The sequence below is a fragment of the Ambystoma mexicanum genome, chromosome 12, assembly GCF_040938575.1.
Source record: "Ambystoma mexicanum isolate Mex_15411 chromosome 12, UKY_AmexF1_1, whole genome shotgun sequence".
Lineage (NCBI taxonomy): Eukaryota > Metazoa > Chordata > Amphibia > Caudata > Ambystomatidae > Ambystoma > Ambystoma mexicanum.
This window is the reverse complement of record NC_090936.1, coordinates 622,545,142-622,563,786: the sequence shown is the minus strand read 5'-3', so window position 1 is coordinate 622,563,786 and position 18,645 is coordinate 622,545,142. Positions and strand designations below refer to the sequence as shown.

The 18,645-nt window shown below is 47.2% G+C and overlaps 1 protein-coding gene across 4 annotated transcripts in view; it reads right to left on the bottom strand.

Annotated features, from left to right (window-relative positions):
- EEA1 (early endosome antigen 1) overlaps window positions 1-18,645 on the bottom strand; it is a 1,786,886-nt gene that overhangs the window by 1,317,283 nt on the left and 450,958 nt on the right. For all 4 annotated transcript variants that reach the window (XM_069629072.1, XM_069629073.1, XM_069629075.1 and 1 more), the window contains one exon: window positions 4,135-4,251. In XM_069629072.1, coding sequence (XP_069485173.1) covers window positions 4,135-4,251 — 117 coding nt within the window. The remainder of the gene's footprint in view (window positions 1-4,134; window positions 4,252-18,645) is intronic.

Below are 18,645 nucleotides of genomic sequence, written 5' to 3'. Positions count from 1 at the left end.
GCGGGCCTTCTGGCCGAAAGCAACACCTCCATCACGTCTACAGGGAGGTCCCAATCCTTATACCTCAACCTTTCAGAAACCAAGCGTGAAGGTTGAGGGATCTGACCTCTGGATGGAGAACCTGACCCCCCCCCTCCCGTGAGAGCAGATCGTCTCGGTAGGGAAGACGACGTGGAGGGAAGACAGATGGATAAGTCGAGAAGGTCCGGGTACCACGTCCTCCGGGCCCATGCCGGAGCAATGAGGATCATCCGGGAACCGAACCTCCGTAACCTCCGCAGCACTTGCGGGATGACAGGGACTGGAAGAAACGCGTACAGCAGTGGGAATGACCACTCCACCACAAATGCGTCACCTAAGGCTCCTCTAATGCCCCGATGTACTGGAGCCGCTGAGTTGGCGTCAAGTGGGACTTCTTTAAGTTGAGGGAGAAGCCCAGCCTTTGAAGGGAGTGGCAGGTGACGGACAGATGATCCAGGACTTGCTCGGGAGAGCGCGCCCTGATCAACCAATCATCCAGGTAGGGGTAGATGTGAATCCCCACTTTCCTGAGATACGCTGCCACCACCACCATGAGCTTGGTGAAAACCCTCAGGCGGAGGTCAATACGAACGGCAGAACCCGAAACTGAAAGTGCGAGTCGCGAACCTCAGGTACTTCTTGTGCTTGGGATGGATCGGCACACTACAAAATAAGCGTCCTTGAGGTCGAGAGACACCAACCAGTCCTGAAGTTGATGGGCCTGGAGGACTTGAGAGAGAGTAACCATCTTGAACTTGTCTTTCCTGAGGAGTTGTTCAAACCGCGCAAGTCCATGATGGATCTCAAACCCCGTCTTTCTTTGAAATCAAAAAATATGGGGAATACCATCCCTTATTCCTTTCCGCTACAGGCACCAGTTCTATGGCGCCTTTCTGCGCAAGGAGCGGATCCGGACTCTTCAAAGAGAGATTCCCTGGTGGATTGTCGTGAGGCCTCTACCGGAAAGGAAGACAGTAGCCGTGGGCTATGATCTCCAGAACCCACACATCTGAAGTAATGGCACGCCATTCTACCAGATGCTGCACCAGCCTTCCCCCAACCGGTGAAGCATGGGCCTCATGACTGAGCAGAAGCGGCTGCGGCATTGCCTGAGGGCAAAGAGGTAACTGCACGTGCGGCCTTGGCACCTCGAGTACCTTGTTTTCCACCTCTGGCACTCTTACGGTTGCCCCTGTGACTTGCAGCTCCTCTCACTTTACTAAAGGATGAGTAATAACGAAAGGATCCTCCCCTCCATTGCTGTCCCCTAGGACGAAAAGGCGGAGGTTGGCGGACTCATGCGCCCAACGTCTTTGCTGCAGCTTTGGAGGTCTGCAACCTCTCAAGGCTCTCGTCAGATGTTCACCATCAAAGGGCATGTTGAGGAGCCTGGCTTGCACATCAGGAGCAAATCCCGAATTCCTCAACCACGCGTATTACGGTGCTCGCCGCCATGGACGGCTGACACAGTCTGCCGTGTCCAAACCCGACTGAACGGACTCACACACGGCATCCTTGCCATACTGAATAATAGCAAGAAAACCATCCCGTTCGTCCCCTTCGGGAATATGTTCAGCCGCTAAGGAAATACAGTTCCACAGAGTGTGCGTGAAACGTGACAAGGCACATACGGAGTTGGCCGCCTGAAGAGACATACCCCCTGAAGAAAACACTTTCTTCGCCCAGCCATCAAAACGTTTGTCGTCCCTATCAGGAGGGATGGTAGGATACAACGCCTGCTTTGCTGGGGCTGTAGCCGCCTGCACCACCAAACTCTCCGGAGTGGGGTGCGTGGTCAAGTAGCAGGGTTCACTACTGGCTGGGCGGTATTTTCGTGGCAAAGACTTGCCCACTGCCGGGAGACTCTCCGGAGCAGTCCAGGCCGCTGCCACCCTTCTTTGCAGAGCCATATGGAATGGCAGTACCGTGTCAGTGGGTGGACCTTGATCAAGGATATCCGTAAGGTCATCCTGCACAAAATCAACTGGGGGCGCCGACCACCCCAAGTAGTCCGTGACCCACGACATAAGGCGCCGGTACGATTACTCGGCATGGGTGCCAGGCTCAGGCCTACAGAACTCCACCTCCGGAGAGGTGTCCAGACCACTGGCGTCATGCAGTGACTGACGCAGGTCCTCAATCTGGCTATGACCAGACACAATCTCATCTGGTACCGTGTCAGGAACCAACCCATCTTCCGAACCCTCTTCCACCTCGGAAATATAATCCATAGGCTGGAAAGTGGGCATTGAATAGGGGAGAAAGACATGTTTTGCCTTGGCCAGAGCTTTTCTAGGGAGATCCCCTGTGCCACGAGGTACCTCCGACACCACAGCCTCGAAAGGCGTCGAGTGAATCGGCGTCAACGTCGAGCGCGGCGCCAACAGCATCAACGGCTTTGACACCGGCCTCGAGGGCCCAGCCCCGAGTGTGTCCTTCGACCACCTGGGCGCCGATGGCATCGACAACTTCCTCGGAAGCGGAGCCTCGAGAGAGTCCGTCGACGACCTTGGCGCCACAGGCGTCGACGTCTTCTTCGAAAACTTCACAGGTGCACACGGGCTTGAGCGTGTCGAGGACTGGGACCCGGAACGGGCATGACTGGAACGATTCCCCTTGTTCGAGCGGGACCTTTCCCGCGAATCATGCCGACCGCCTGAGCCCGAAGGCGTACGAGCGGTGTCTCCAGTACGGTCACGACCGACCCCTCTCGGAGGCGCGGACAGACCAGAGCCCTGCGATTCAAGAATCACCAACATTTTCTTCCCGAAGGAAGCCATTCCTCCGGAGAGGAACGCCTGGTGGGATAAGAAACCCGCCGACGGGCGAAGTCCTCGGATGAGGACGGGGAAGTCGACCGATGACGGCGCTTCCGGGAGCGCCTCGAAGAGGCAGAGGAGTCGCGGGACCCACTCCGGGACCGAGACCCCCTAGACTTACTACTACGATGCGGAGAGTCGCCACTCGAATCGTTCGTCAAAAGCCCAGTGGACTTCGCCTTCCGGGGCTTGGACACCTTACCAACCAACGGCTTCTTCTTACGTTCCTGCAAGGCCTTGGACGTAAGCGACTGGCAGTCGACACAATCATCCGTGTTGTGGGCCTCCCCGAGGCACCAGAGGCAGGCGTTGTGCGAGTCCGTCACTGACATCTTGGACCCGCAGTCCCCACACTTCTTGAAGCCCGGATGCGGGGTGGAAGAAGAGGAAGACATCCCGATACACTTCGAACCTGTTAGTTTGTGAAGAACCGAAAGAACAGAAACTCCAAAGAGTCGAGGCGCACCGAGATCTCCGAAGCGAACACGTTCGTGGAAAAAACGGAACAACTGAGGCTACGGGCGTTGTGCGTCCTATTTATAACATCTGGTGACGTTGGCCGTCGGAGGAGGTCCTCGAGGACGGCATATCGACGTCATCGACGCAGGACGCAGACGCCGAAAGAATTTCCGAAGCAGTACATGTGTGGTGATTACTGTCATAGATATGGAATATGTCGGAGGACCCAATCCCCTCGAAATGCTGGCTTAAAACATATACATACTTTTTTGGTTTGTTGCATACAAAGGGGCCTACGACATTAAAGTACCTTTGGCTGTAACATCAGATAAATATGCAGTAAACAATCGGACACTTCACTTCTGTATCCTTACCTGGCATTTAATAAATAAGCAACACAGTGTCGAAGGAACATTCAGGTCACACCTGCTATGCTGCCACAACTACATTACTCTAACAACCATACTTGTTTAGAAGTGAGAGGCCAGTATGGTTGTAAAACTGTTAGATCTGTAAGTAATCAGCACCCATCATAAAAACAACTTGCACTAACACACATTTGGTGCAGACAAATCTAATACAACAAGGAGTGCCTGTTACACGCGTCCTAATAATGATTTACCCTCACAGCACAGTGATAGATTATGATATGGCATTTATAACACGCCTGTACACAAGTGTATATATGTCCAAATTACTTGTGGGGATTAGCACCTGTTTTGTGGCTTCCCATGACCTCAGTCTCTGCATTAAAGCTTCAGTAGAGGAGCCAATTTTAACCCATAGCAGGCATAATGTCAAAAATGTTCAGTGTGGTTGGGACATACATGCTTACCTGAGTTTTCTGATCCAAACCATTCAGGGAACTTTGAAGTTTTTGCAGTTCCTGTACGTAAACAGCAACTTCCTGTGGGCCTTTTGCAAGTTCTTCTTTCAATTGTTGTATAGTTGTCTGAACAAATAATTTAAATAAGACGTGTTACCTTTTGTTTCCAAATAAAACGAACATGTCAAGGCAATCCACATAACAGGTCAGCACATGTTTAAACTGGACATTAAACATAGAAGTCATTTCTGATACCGTGCATCTTAGCAACTTTTTAAACATCTAGGATTCCGGTATGGTCTGCATGGTCATACAAATATGTGTGAGCATTTCTTTCAGTAAATCAACACATTTCATTGCTGAATGGGTGCAAGAAGGCCATGCTAGGGAGAAGCTTTTGCTGCTGATTCTCTATGGTTCTACAATACCTAAGATCAAACTACATGCAGGACTAGTAGAGAGCAAGTGGCATGTCAGCATGCAGAGTACATGACCGTTATTGAAACCAAAGAGTGGACTATTGAAACCAATTGGGACTATATTAACACACAACCTTATCTAAATAATAAATATCCTCTTGGTACCCACTTCCATTGGAAAGTCCCCAACATACTCATTTCCATGCTCTTGTGAGTTTTTGCACCCAGGATTTGGTCTATTAAATTCATAGCATCTAACACATCTCTATTTGAGACTGGGGCATGTTCATCATGGTTTGCCAGTACTTTCACCAAAAGCCCTTCTGTCTTGGATGGTCACAAGGTGATTCATATACAGTAGGTTGAAAAAGATGTTGATCTTTGGTGGATGTATGATTATTGATCCATAGATTAACAGACATGACAATTCGGCAAATGCATCCCATCATTAATTGCTGGCTATGGCCCACATAATGAGAGTAGTTTAAATCAATGGCTGTATTGTTACACATTTTATGTTGTGTGTATTTACCATAAACACATTTGTTTCAATATGAGCATCTGCATAAAATACATCAAAACTTGCTTATGTAGCATAACTGGGTTCACATGATACAATGAGCATATTATTAGTTGTAACTTAGATCATATAACTGATTCCATTATATCTGAAAGGTCTTTGAAAAGGATGGAAACCTAAGAAACCTGTGCTGCCAATTAAATAAATCAAAAGCTATTCCTCAAGGAGATTTGTACAACACAGGTCACATTCCAGCAGTAATATCCTTTAACCATTTTGTGAGTGGGTTGATAAGAGCAAAGTGACTAATCACACAGATAAAATCAGAAAGGGGATTGTCAAGAAGCAGGTGACTGCTCTATGGAGGCAGTTGCACGACAGCGTTTGTCAACCTGCCACGCAGAAGAGTGAACATCTAACCCATCTGCCAATAGAAAACATGGTGTGGGGGGGGAGCATAACTGCTCAAAGATCCCGAGTTAAGTCAGCACTTCATGATACAACAGTAGCAGGCACTATTAAAACACACCGATAACTCATCGCTGGGGTAGATGCATGCCTCAAAGGAAGCAGGCACCCCTTTACTTTTTTTATTGATTTAGTTGAACAAAATCAACCTTTCATTAGACCCATTTACATAAACATCCATTCATAAAATACATTAGTTTTAAAACTAGATTAAGAGTAAAAGCAAACAAGAGTGAGAATGTTATATAAATGAAGGGCATGTGGTTAGCAAATGTCTGATGGTCTCTGGTTGGTCTGGTTTCTGGCAAAATCTGCAAATATTTCTCTGTGTCTATAATACTACGCCTTGCTAATACATCATTAGTTGGCCATACATATAACCAAAACCTCAAATATCGGTCTCTATATTTCGGAGCTGGAAATCTACCAAGGTATGATTCTACAATATTCAGCGTCTTCGGTAGTAACACATGTTCTTGCAAAAAAGGTCGTTTCATACATTGATTTCTAGTAGTGATGCAATCTGACTGCCACAATTTTTTCTTAGCTTTTTCTGGGTCAGTTTTGAACCGATCCCCAGATACGTCAGAAAGTTGCATAGTGTCTTGCACCTTCAATTTCCATAACTGCATCATTTTGTGTGGTGTGGTATTTATATAAATGGAAAGAATACTCATCAGAGAGCCCTTCTTCACAGGCAATAAGCATTTCTATAGAAAGAAAACAATTTCCACATGTTATGTTATGTTCTGGCTATTTATATAGCGCACAGTCACCCGGAGGTATCTTGGTGCTGAAGAGGTAAAGAGCCACAAGAACATGTAGACAAAAGAGAGACTCAAGCTGATGGATCAGAAAAGATGGGTCGTCAAGGCTTTATGAAAAGCAAGATGATTGGAGAGTAGTTTCATAGCAGATGCAAGACTGTTTCATAACTGTGCTGCTGTGATAGAAAAAGCACGGACCCCCAGCCGAGAATGGCGGAAGGAGGGTATGCACAGCCTGCCAGCAGAAGCTAACCGCAATAGGCGGTTGGGAACATAGCGCTCAAATTTGACACAGATACTCTGCACCTTGACCATGCAGAGCCCGGAGCACAATACAGAGTGCCTTAAACTGAATATGTTGTGCCACAGGAAGCCAGTTGAGGGAGCGCAGTACAGGGGATATATGAGATCCATAAAGGGTGCCTGCAGCCGGTATACACGCATTTCGTCGACCACTTTTTCATCGTGGGACTTTTCATCGCCGACCCTTTCATCGGCAACATTTTCTTTTACATTTTTTTTTAGGGGGGGGGGGGGCTGTTTGTGCGTGTTGGGGTATGATTATTTAAGTAAGGGGGGTTTTGGGGGGGCACAGCCCCCCATAAATAATAAAAAAAAATAAAATAAAAATGTTGGCGATGAAAGGGTCGGCGATGAAAAGTCCCACGATGAAATTTCGTTCAGCGAAATAACGTAGAACCCTGCAGCCACGCTAGCTGCCAGATTCTGGAGGCGCTGTAGCCTACTGACAAGCCCCTTGGGTTGTGCCAGATACAGGAAGTTGCAGTAATCCAGCCCTCTCAGAATCATAGCTGCTACTACCGGTGGACGCAGTGTTACTTGTATCAAATGGAGCACTTTCCTTAGGATATTGAGCTGAAAGTGCCCCTGCTGACATACCGAGGACACTTGGGCCGTCAGGGAGAGATCAGCCGACACAATCACTCCCAATATTTTTTTACCTTCAGAGATGGTACCGGAAGAGGACCCAGAGAAGAAGGCCAGAAAAAGGAAATCCAGAGTGAAGTGTTAGGGGGAGAACCCACCACCAGCACCTCAGTTTTGTCCCCATTCAGTTTCAGCCAGTTGTGACTCATCCACTCTCCAACGCCAGTCACACACTTGTGCAGGCACGCAGATACCTTAGCCTGACCCAGATCTAGACAAATCAGCAACTGGGTATCATCTGCGTAGGAGTATCACCTGATCCCAAAGGAGCGGATGAGACGAACCAGCAGAAAGATATAGATGTTAAAAAGAATCAGGGACAGAGCCGAACCCTGGGGAACACCGCAACAAAGACATGTATAAAGTGTTTAAAGACAAAAAGGCCTAGTTTCTGACTCAAGACACACACCGATAAGACTCTGGGGGAGGTTTAATACGTTTTTCCAAAAATATCCCTCAACGAGCAACCAAATGTTTTCAGGGTGCCATGTTCAAGACTCTGCGCCTTTAATGATAGTAGTAACGACCTTTTCTTTATAAAAACTCAGTACTGGCATCAAGGAAAATTTCCCATACTTTACTTGCTGGATGCGTGCTTGGGCAGTCGCTGTTCTAATTTTCTTCTGCAAGTCTAAGAGGTAGGGCCGAATTGATATAGGATTGCTTGTATTAAATCCAAGATACTTCTATTCATCAACAACCTGCAGTGATTTCCCCTTGAGAAACCAATTGAAGGAGTCTCTTTCTTTGCTGTTCGGTCGCACTTATTAATATGATTCATCTTCAGCAAATTCGCTTCAATATAGGCGGCAAACTGGGACAGTAGCAATTGTAATCACCTGGGAATTTTAGCCAATAAAACAAGGTCACCGGCATAAAACAACCAGGGGATCGGATGGTTACTGAGCTTTGGTCAGTCAAAGAATATTAGTAAAACAATGCCTCATGTCCGAAATGAAAAAGTAAGAGCCGATGCCAAGATGCATCCTTGCTTCTGCCCCCTGAAGGTGGAAATGGGGGCTGATAGCTTTCCATCCAGAGATAGTCGTACTTGGACGGTCGTATTAGAATGAAACTGAAGTATCCAGTGCTGAAGATGTGCTGGGCAGGCTGCTTTAGACAATTTGTCTCTGAACAGCTCTCTGGATATAAAATCGAATGCAGCCTGAAAGTCTATATAAAGGCTAGGTGCACAGATTTTTTCATCTCAGATTCATGCAGTTTAATGGCATGCCGTGCTTGCAGATTTACAGTTGTTCCTAGGCCCAGAACAAAACCGTCTGATACGGATCTTGTGAATCCACTGCAGTTGTCCATTGATTGAACTCTGAGTTTTCGTCTAGCAAATAGCTTACCCGGAGCATCAAGAAGGGCCACAGGCCTATAATTATCTGGGAATTCTCGGTCTCCTTTTTTATATATGGGCATTATGATCGATTTGCGCCAGGATGGTGGAATTTGGCAGCTGTGTATGACTTTATTAAATATAGTAAATAAGATTCTTGCCCATGCTTCTGGGTGTGACTTAAGCATTGCATTGGAGAGACCGTCCGGCCTGCGGCTCTGGAAGTACTCAGTTTAGCTATCTGGCAGACTATATCCTTCACGTCGAATTCAATATCTACGTGTGTGTGTGCAAGATGTTATCCTCAGTCAGGCTGGACAGGGGAATCGCAGCATATAAGGTTTTGTAGAAGATTTCCCAGCTTTCCTCCGGTACTGCATTTATTTGAATAGGCATCTGCATGTCATTATTGACCCTGTTCAATAGGCCCCATATGCTTACTATTTGAAGCATGTAAACCTAACTAAACTAAAAGAACACTATAGGCATTCTAACAGAAATGAAATGCCAAGAAATGTATATGTGGTTGGAGCCCCCCCTTTTGTTTCCCATATTAAGGCAGAGCTTTTAGTTGCTAGTGCTCGGAGCATATCTAGGACATCATTTTGTATCATCCGGACTTTCCTACCACTGATCCAGTTCTTATATCCTGATTTTAATGTCTTCAACTTCGCATTCTTCATTATTAATGGCAGGTTGCTCGGGGCACCGCTAGAAGCCTGATATATTGCTCTTATATTAACGAGTTCCTGATCATACACATGGGGATGCTTAGTGTGTGAGTTGGAATGAGAAGACATCTTGATCTTAGATGTTTGTAAGGCTGCAACATATAGACCCTCTGAATAAATTACATCCGGATAGAGAGTATTTGAGGCATATTTTAGTTGCATATATAGGTCTTGTAATAAATTTGGGGTCCATCAAAAACGATTTTTGCCATTTGATACCGACAGATCCTGGACGCACAACGCACTAGATGTATTGATTAGGGTTGTCTAGGACCATGACAACGATAGGATCTTGTGATAGCTATGGATCTGTGGTTTGACCTGGAACTAGTCTACTATAGTAAACAAGGTTCAATCAACATAATTATAAATCGATCAGGGCTGCTTGCTCACCTCTATGCCAGGTATTGGATGGTGGTATATCATCTGGCACGGACCCATTCATCACTAGCTGCCTTTCCTTCATAATTAACGACCATCGCTGAACCAGATTAGTTAATTGAGAGGTTGGTCTTTTAATGCAGTTAATGTTAAGATCTCCTGCTAAGATTGTTTAATGTATTGAAGTATCACTGGAAATTAAATCCAATAAAGATTCAAAATCTTCCTGGAAATCGTCTTCTTGAATGCTAGCATGATTCCAATATATATTTACAAGTGCTATTGTATACATTGGTGTTTTAATTTTAACTAGCTGTAGGAACATGTTAGGAGATGCCCATGGGGAGATGCGTAAACCCAAGGAGGCTCTTACAGTAAACCGTACCCTGGCCATCAGCCATCTTTGTCCAGAATTTTTGCTGGTATTAGAGAAAGAATATAATTGTCCCATATTGGGGGGATTGTGAGCCATATCTCCTGCAGGGCTACTATATTGTATAGGTGTAAAGGGTTTAACTTAGTTAATGTCAGATGTTAGTAGCTTCTGGTATTCCACAAGGCTAGAGAACATCTAAACGATTTCTTCCACACAAGTTGTTAATCTGAATGGTGAGATGGGCCGCAAGACTGAACATGCACTACCAGTCATTCTGATTGGAGAGGTGCTTGCAAACAGGCTCCTTTGAGACTTTCATTGAGGGCCATAAATTTGATTGGCTGCTGTGGTTATTAGCCGGAACAGGAGCAAATGACTGGTTAGATGCTGGATGTTGACTCAACAGGAAGCCCAAATTGTAAATGTCCTCCTGAGCCGGCCAGATCATGTTCATAATTCCAGACTACATCCATAGTTTAACAATAGACGAGTCACGGTCATTTATGAATTCGATCTGCTCAATATTGCCCGAGTAGAGGTCTTCCAATAGTGGAATGTCCCCCAGAATATTCAGAACGCTAGGCCTGTTAAGATTGTATACCGGGAATAGACCACCTCTGCATTCTAATATCAAGTAGTGATGGGTACGGGAGGTACAACGTATATTTTTCACTCTGGGTGCATCAACCTCATTCACATGCGAAATATTCATTTTTTGCTTGAATGAATTGTCATGTGATTTTCTGTTTCTAAAGTTGGTGTAATCAGGTGGATTTCTGTTTAGGTTTTGATAGGTTCATTAATTGCAATGGAGTTGCTCTGAACAGGGCGAACTAGAAATAATGCAATGAATTTGGCAATTTCTTCTGCCCTTTATTCCAGTGTGCAGAACTTCCCATTCGCAATACTCATTCTGATATGAGAGTGAGACTTCCTGTCCATCGTATTGCAATTTGATTGCGTCAATTGTGGAGATGCTTAAATATTCTGGTTGGACTCAACTACACTCAGATTGTCTAGGGGTTCATACACCAGATTTGGCATAGTCTGCAGTGCGTCCAGTGCGTCCAATGCATCTGACTGCCTCTTTCACAATTCGCTCTTTTTGCAAGTTAAGTTAGCATATTTTTTTGTAACTGCCGCACTAACTACTTGTTCGTTGTTCTTTGGCAGCGACAAAGAATTGATTAAGTGGCGAGAGCTCGATCGCTTGGCAGCAGTCAGCTGTTTAACCTCTTACATGCCAAGGACGAGCTATCTCGTCCTTGACATTACGTTTGTAGTGCCAATGACGAGATAGCTTGTCCTTTTTTGGAATTCCGTTTTCTGCGATTCCTGCAAAGCAGGGGTCACACAAAACTAAATTCTAACCCCTGGGCTATGGGAGGAGGTTCCTCACATAGTAATTGAAAGTAATTTTCACAGCGACAGCCAAAAATGACTGCCTCAGTGAAAATTAAAAGGTGAGTCTCCACCCTTCTCCCCCTCGATCTGCGGCACCTTTGTGCTGTTCAGATCGAGGGAGGTGTTGTTGGAAAGGGGAGACTCTCCCATTTCCAACAACACCTTTTATGCTGGGTGCGGATCGGGCGCAGAGCATTGCTGGGTGTGGATCGTGCACAGAGCGCTCGATCCGTGCCCAGCAATGCCCACTAGACCACTAGACCACCAGGGATCTGTTTCTGAAGTTGGGTGGGGCTGTAAGCAGCCCTCTTCTCCCCCCCCCAGCCCCCAAACATGGAGCCAATACCCTGGGGGCAGATGGGTGATCATCTGCCCCCAGGGAAGGGGGCAAAAATAAAAATAATACAAATAAAACTAGTTTTGGGGGTGGGTGGGGGGCCACTAGCCACCATTAATTTTTTGGTAAATGAATGGGGGTGGCCCTCTCCCGACCCACCCTAAGTGGATGGGGGGGCACCTCATGAAGCCCTCCCTGGGAGCAGATTTCTGCCACTAGGAAGGGGCATCTGCCCCCAGAGAGGGCTACGTGAGATGCCCCCCATCCATTTGGGTTGAGGGCCATCCGAAAGGCCCCCCAAAGCATGGGGCTGCAAGTTTGGTGCCAACCTGCCCTTAGGGAAGGATCCCAAATAACAAAAGAAATGTATAAAAGTTTCATGGGGGGGGGTGGGGGTTGGGGCCACAAGACCACCAGGAACTTGTGTGTTATGAAAGGGGGGTGGCCGTCTCCCCCCACCCCAAGTGGATGGGGGGGCAACCTCATGTAGGGCCACCAGAAATGTTGGTGCAGACCCCCCCCCCCAAGCATGGGGCTGTAGGTTTGGGCCTACCTGGGGGCAGATGGGTGCCCATCTGCCCCCAATGGCGGTGCCCCAAACAAAACAAAATACAAATATTTCGCAGTGAGGGTGGGAGGTTGGGGGGCCCAGGGCATGAAAGGGGGGTGACTCCCCCTCACCCTAAGTGGATGCGAGGCACCTAATGTAGCCCTCCCTGGGGGCAGATTTATGCCCCCATCTGCCCTCAGGGAGGGCTACATGAGATGCCCCCCATCCATTTGAGGTGGGGGGGGGGCCACCAGAAATGTTGGTGCCACTCCCAACCCCCGAGCATTGGGCTGCAGGTTTGGGCCCCCTGGGGGAAGATGGGTGCCCATCTGCCCCTAGGGAAGGGACCCAAACAGAACAAAAAATAAACAAAAACCTAAAGGTTTCGTTTTTTTTGGGGGGGGGGCTACACCACCAGGATTTATTTTGTGATAAAGGGGGGTGGCCCCCTGACCCCCACCCCAAGTGGATGGGGGGGCATCTCATGTAGCCCTACCTGGGGGCTGATTTCTGCTGCTATCTGCACCCATGGAGGGCTACAAAAGATGCCCCCCCCATCCATTTGGGGTGGGGGGAGAGGGCCATCAGAAATCTTGCCACAGCCCCCCCTCCCAAGCCTGGGGCAGTATGTTTTCCCCACCCTGGAGGCAAATGGGCACACTAATGTGCCCATCGGCCCCTAGGAAAGGGGCAAAACAAAAAGAAAAGTAAAAAAAATATATAACTTGTTTTGGGTGGGGGAACTACACCACCAAGGATGTTTTTAGTGGAAAGGGTGGTGCAATCTGCCCCTAGGAAGGAGTACATGAGATGCCCCCCCATCTATTTAGGCTGGGGGGAGAGGGCCACAAGAAAACATCGGAATGGCCCCCAATGCCTGGGGCAGTACGTTTTGCCCACCCTGGGGGCAAATGGGCACACGAATGTGCCCATCTGCCCCTAGGAAAGGGGCAAAACAAAAAGAAAAGTAAAACAATATAACTTGTTTTGGGTGGGTCGGGGGACACTTAACCACCATGGATGTTTCTAGTGGAAAGGGGGGGTGGCCACAGGTGTCTTCTTTTCGGAAGTGCATGGGTGGGGATCCCGGTTTTCCTTGCTGGCTTCGTCACCCTCGGCCCAAATCTGTAGGTGTCCACATGAGAAGAATCTGCTGAAAGACTTGAGGTTACCAGTCGGTTTGCCTTTTCCCTTTGCGCCCGGGTATGTGCACCCACACATGTGAGGTACCGTTTTCGTCGGGACACCTATGGGAATGCGGAAAGGTAGGACATGTGGTGTTGACGGTGTGTTTCGGTGGGTCGGCAGAGTGAAATGGGCAAAAAGTTTGATTTTTTTGCCAAATTTCGGACTTTTCTGGGGTTTGTGGGCAACACATTCTGGGGTGATTCGCTCAAGTCACACCTCTGGTTTCCCACGGGCGTCCTCTTTTCGGAAATGCATGGGGTTCCCCGTTTTCCTTGGTGGCTTCGACACCCCAGGCCCAAATGTGTCGGTTGTCCATATGAGCAAAATTGCTCAAAATCTGCTCTGCCGAAAGACTTGGGGTTACCAGTGGTTTAGCCTTTTCCCTTTGCGCCCAGGTAGGTGCACCCACACATGTGAGGTACCGTTTTCGTCGAGACACCTGTGGGCAAGCGGGAAGGTACAACATTTGTTGCATTTGTTTGGTTTTCATAACGTTTTGACCCATTTGCTGCTGCCCTTTGTCACACAACCCTTCCATTTCCCAAATGCGACCTACACTTAGTCACTGCTTTAGGCACTATACACTTTTGTAACCTGCACAAGTCACCCACCCTTCAAAAGGTCTGCCTGTGCTCTTTCAAAAAATGCATGCTTGCCCTTCCTCACTACATTTCTTTTCCTTATTTACACATTCCAAGTACGTCTGTTTAGGCCGTAAGCATAAAACTCCTATTTACCATGGCTCCTTTTTTGGCTTGTAGTACTGCTTGTTTTGTGAAACATTACGAAAAATGTGTGATTTCATAAATGAAGAGTCAGGGGAATGTAGCGGAGCATTGTTTTTCTCAAACTTCACAGAAGCCATTGCCTTACCGGGCCAACCATGTCCACCACATACCTTTTTTTCTGTAATTTTCCCGATTTTTTCCAAAACTGTGACATTTTTCCCTACATATTTGTTGCCTGACCTGCGCAAATCACCCCTTCCTAAACTTGGAATTTTGCTACTTTTCAAAAATGTATGCCTTTCTGTCTTCCCATTCAACTTTCCTACCCTTCTCTTCCATTCCGTCCACACATGTCCTTTTGGAAAAAAAGGCCATAATCGCCTACCTCTCACAAAACGGCTGCTAACCATATCAAAATATGTTTTTTTGGTTTCAACTCAACCGGTCCTTGAAAGCCTAGAAAATGTAGAATTCAGCACAGTAAAGCATTTGTTCCTAGCACTTGCAAGGAAAAAAAACAGGCTTCTTTGTAGATCATTTTATTGGCATTTTCTGAATAAACCCAAAATGTTCTCCCTTTTTGGTTATTTTCTCTCACCCACTAAAGCAAACTAGGATTCCTACATGTGACCGCCTACATGTGGGAAAAAAGGGGCCAAATTTGGCCGAGATATCTCATGTCACAAAAAAGTTACAAGGGATTGAATGGCGACATACCAAAATCGCCAAAAAAGGCCTTGGCACTGGGGGGGGGGGGGTGAGGGGGAACCCATGGCAGTTAAGGGGTTATATTCTTGATTTTTTCTTCCTTATTAGTAATGTTCTGCATTACAGCAGATGTTGCCTTATGTTTTGAGAATATTGTATAATGTAATTTTTCAGCGGGTGCTGAGGTTGCCGGAATATTTTGCAATTGAGTGTCAACAACCGCGAGATTCATCTTGTTGAACAATATGTTTATTATTTTTTTCCTATTTTTATGAATTTTCCTATTAGGCAATAATGTGAGAGCTTAAGGGCGAGGCAGAATGGATCTGCTTAGGCAGATTTGGACATAGTGGCTTTCTGAGCCATTGTTACTGATCCGTTCATAGTTATAGAGTCCTGCTCACAGTGCGCTTCTTAAAAAGGTTCATTTGCACTAATCGACCTGCAAGCATCTCTTGTACAAACAGTTGTTTTTCCCCATAAGTGTCAATTGTAAGAATATATTTGTCTGGTCATTCAGTTTTCTATCAAGATTTTTTTTATAATTTCGCTAACGAGTACAGTTCATCGCCTGGAGTGTAGTTTCAATGCCCAAAGGTAAACGTGTTGCTATGGAATTGGCCATTGGCAGGGAGAGCACGTGTTTTCCTAGGCGTCGGGTTTGTGAATATTATTGATAGGGCCAATGACTCTTGCACCGAGTTCGAAATTATCACCGGTGACTGAGAGCTTGCTCGAAATTAAATTCGGAGGCGGGCCTCATCCATCGTCTTGCAATCCTTAACATGCAAGAGTGGAAGGGCAGAGACTGGATAAGCAATGAGGTGTCGACCCTGTGCGGCTTCAGATGAAATTATGGGAGAGGAAAGGGGGTTAGTTTGCATGTTAACAGGAGATTGCAGCGCTGCAAAAGGCAAAGGAGGGATTATGGACATGTGCCACCGCTTGCAATTCGTCCGTAATCTGGAACGAAGGGGCGGCATTAATCATCAATTCCTCTCCTAAGGAAAAACCTGCTGTCGCTAATGAGTCCGGAGGCGTGCAAAGGTTGATAGTTTGAGGCGTGATGTCGCCGCCTTGTTTATTTACCTTGTTCGGGAAGCAGAAGACTTAAATTTAAAGGAGCCGGTTTTGCATTCGCCATATTTCCAGAGAGCAATATTTGCTAATATCTGTTAACGAAATTGCACGGGCTCCGGTCATCGAGTTCCCGCTCCTTGTAAGATTTAAAGAATGCGTTGCACGTTTGAGTGCGAGTTAAGAATCATTAGGGAGATTCATTATTTCCTTTGTTGGCGGCAGGCCCGTGGTCAGAGTGTAAGCAACGGACATCTGAATCAGAAAATACAAAACAACGTAAATCAGGGCACAATGTATTAGAAGCAACGCTCACCCGTAAACCAGCAAACAGCCAACAGCACTTAGTAAGCACTTCGAAAGGCGCTCCTTTTCACGAAGGGAGATCAGAAGTTAAAGTCTGCATCCAAAAAGCAGTAGGGCCATCTGGACACGCAGAACCAGCTCATGGCTGGAATGTGGCAGAGCCGTGCACATATAAAGGGATGGAGCACCAAGAGGACCTGTGCCCATCCAGCATATAAAAAGGGAAAATGACAAGCCTGGAGAGCCATCAGAACGCAGAAAGCACTGTGGGTAGGACAACAAAAGGAGGTACCTAGCAGCCCAATGGTGTCCTATGCCTTCCCTCCATTATGAGACAGCATATACACCTGGGCACAGTAAAAGAGTGTCACAGAAGAAGGACACTGCAGACCCAGTTTAGGAGGCGGTCCTCCCCCATCATCAGGACCTAAACCCTACACATCTGAGAAGAGCACTGTAGAGGAGCAGGTGGATACGTCACCCATAGCTCGCAATGAAACCAATCAAGCTACCTTAGAGGCAGAACAGGGCTGCAGAGTCCAGAGACGCTCGAAAAAACAGCTTTGTGTGTGGAATAAAGAGGAGTCTATTGGCCTGGGATCAAGGATGCTATTTCAAGAAATAATTTCAAGGTCTGAGGGGAGTCAAAGGGATAAGCCATGTACATAAGACATATTTCTCTTAGATTAAGTAAAAAGGAAAACATCTGCAAACGCCAAGTATTGGACAATTAAAAGATGCGAAAAGCCTATGCAAGGTGGAGTGATCAAGTCTCTAGAGGCCGAGAGAAGTAATGACCCCCAGCACAAATGAAACAAATAGCAGTAAATAGAAGGTCGAAATGTATACATTTGTGGTCTCCTCACACGTGATTCAGATGTCGAAAACAAGGGCTATTTATCAAGTTCCAGATTCAGATAATGAAGTACCCACCCTACCTTAAAACTCCCAATAGAGAACAGGCTGCAAGGTCAACTACAAAGGAGAAGCCTTGGCTTAGGGCCGGACCGATGAGAGATGGACTAATTGGGAAAGTGGGGAGTAGTCGGACGTTACTTTCAGCACCTGAGTTTCGTTTTGCATACTTTCTGCTAACGAGCCGAAAGTCCAAGGTTGGGAAATCATGCCAACCAATCAGAGGGTCTATGTAGCAACATGCTAAACAATATTGCATAGGCCAATCCCCTGCCATTCATTCTGATATAAGGAACAAGTTACTTACCTGTAACTGTTGTTCTCCAGCATGGGTCTGGCATGGATTCACATGCTCATGAATATTCCCCGTCGTCAGGCTGGGAATCCTCAGTAAAGAAAAAATCAGTATCAGTTTCGTTTCTGATCTGTCTTTCTCAGTAGTAACCAATCACTGGTCTCTGGGTCATACTGCCCACAGCCAATGACTGCCCTCTCCTTAAGCCCAGCCTCTGGCAGCCATCTTCAGATTTGGTAGCACGCAAAGTGGCAGTATGACCAAGTGAAGAGCCGTAGAGGGGCAGGAGGGAGGGTTCGCATGTGAATCCATGCCAGACCCATGCTGGAGAACAACAGTTACAGGTAAGTAACTTGTTCCTTCTCCAGCATGGGGTCTGGCATGGATTCACATGCTCATGAATATAAAAATACATAGCAGTACACATGCACAACCACGGGAGGTGGCAAGGCTCAACATTAAGCATTACATAAAACTCAACATTAAGGATATCTTACCTCCCCACCAGGCTCACCTTAAGCCAACAGGTTGCGCAGCACTGCCTGGTCGACTCTGGACTCCTCCCTGGAATTCTGGTCGACGCAGTAGAATCTCATGAAGGTGTGCGTCGACCTCCACGTAGCAGCCCTGCAGCTGTCCAGCAGGGGCACACCAGACAAGAAAGACGTGGTAGCAGCGATCGCTCTGGTCGAGTGGGCTCTCGGACGGCCACGACAGGAATTTCAACGGCGCCGAATGCAGGGGCTCGAATGGCGCCCCCATGAGCCTGGTCAGCACCACATTGAGTTCCCACGCCGGGGCAGGGGCCTTCACCGGCGGGAACGATCGGAACGGTCCCTTCATAAATTCCTTCACCAGGCGATGGGACCACAAGGACACCCGTCCTGTGGTTCTGGTGTATCGGGAGATCGCAGCCAGATGTATCTTGATGGAGGCGTGAGCCAGTCCAGCCTTGGCCAGCGACAGTAGGTACGGCAGCACTTGAGGGGCCGTAATCCGTAGAGGGTTAATCTTCTGTGCACGGCACCAGACGGAGAACCTCTTCCACTTATGTCCA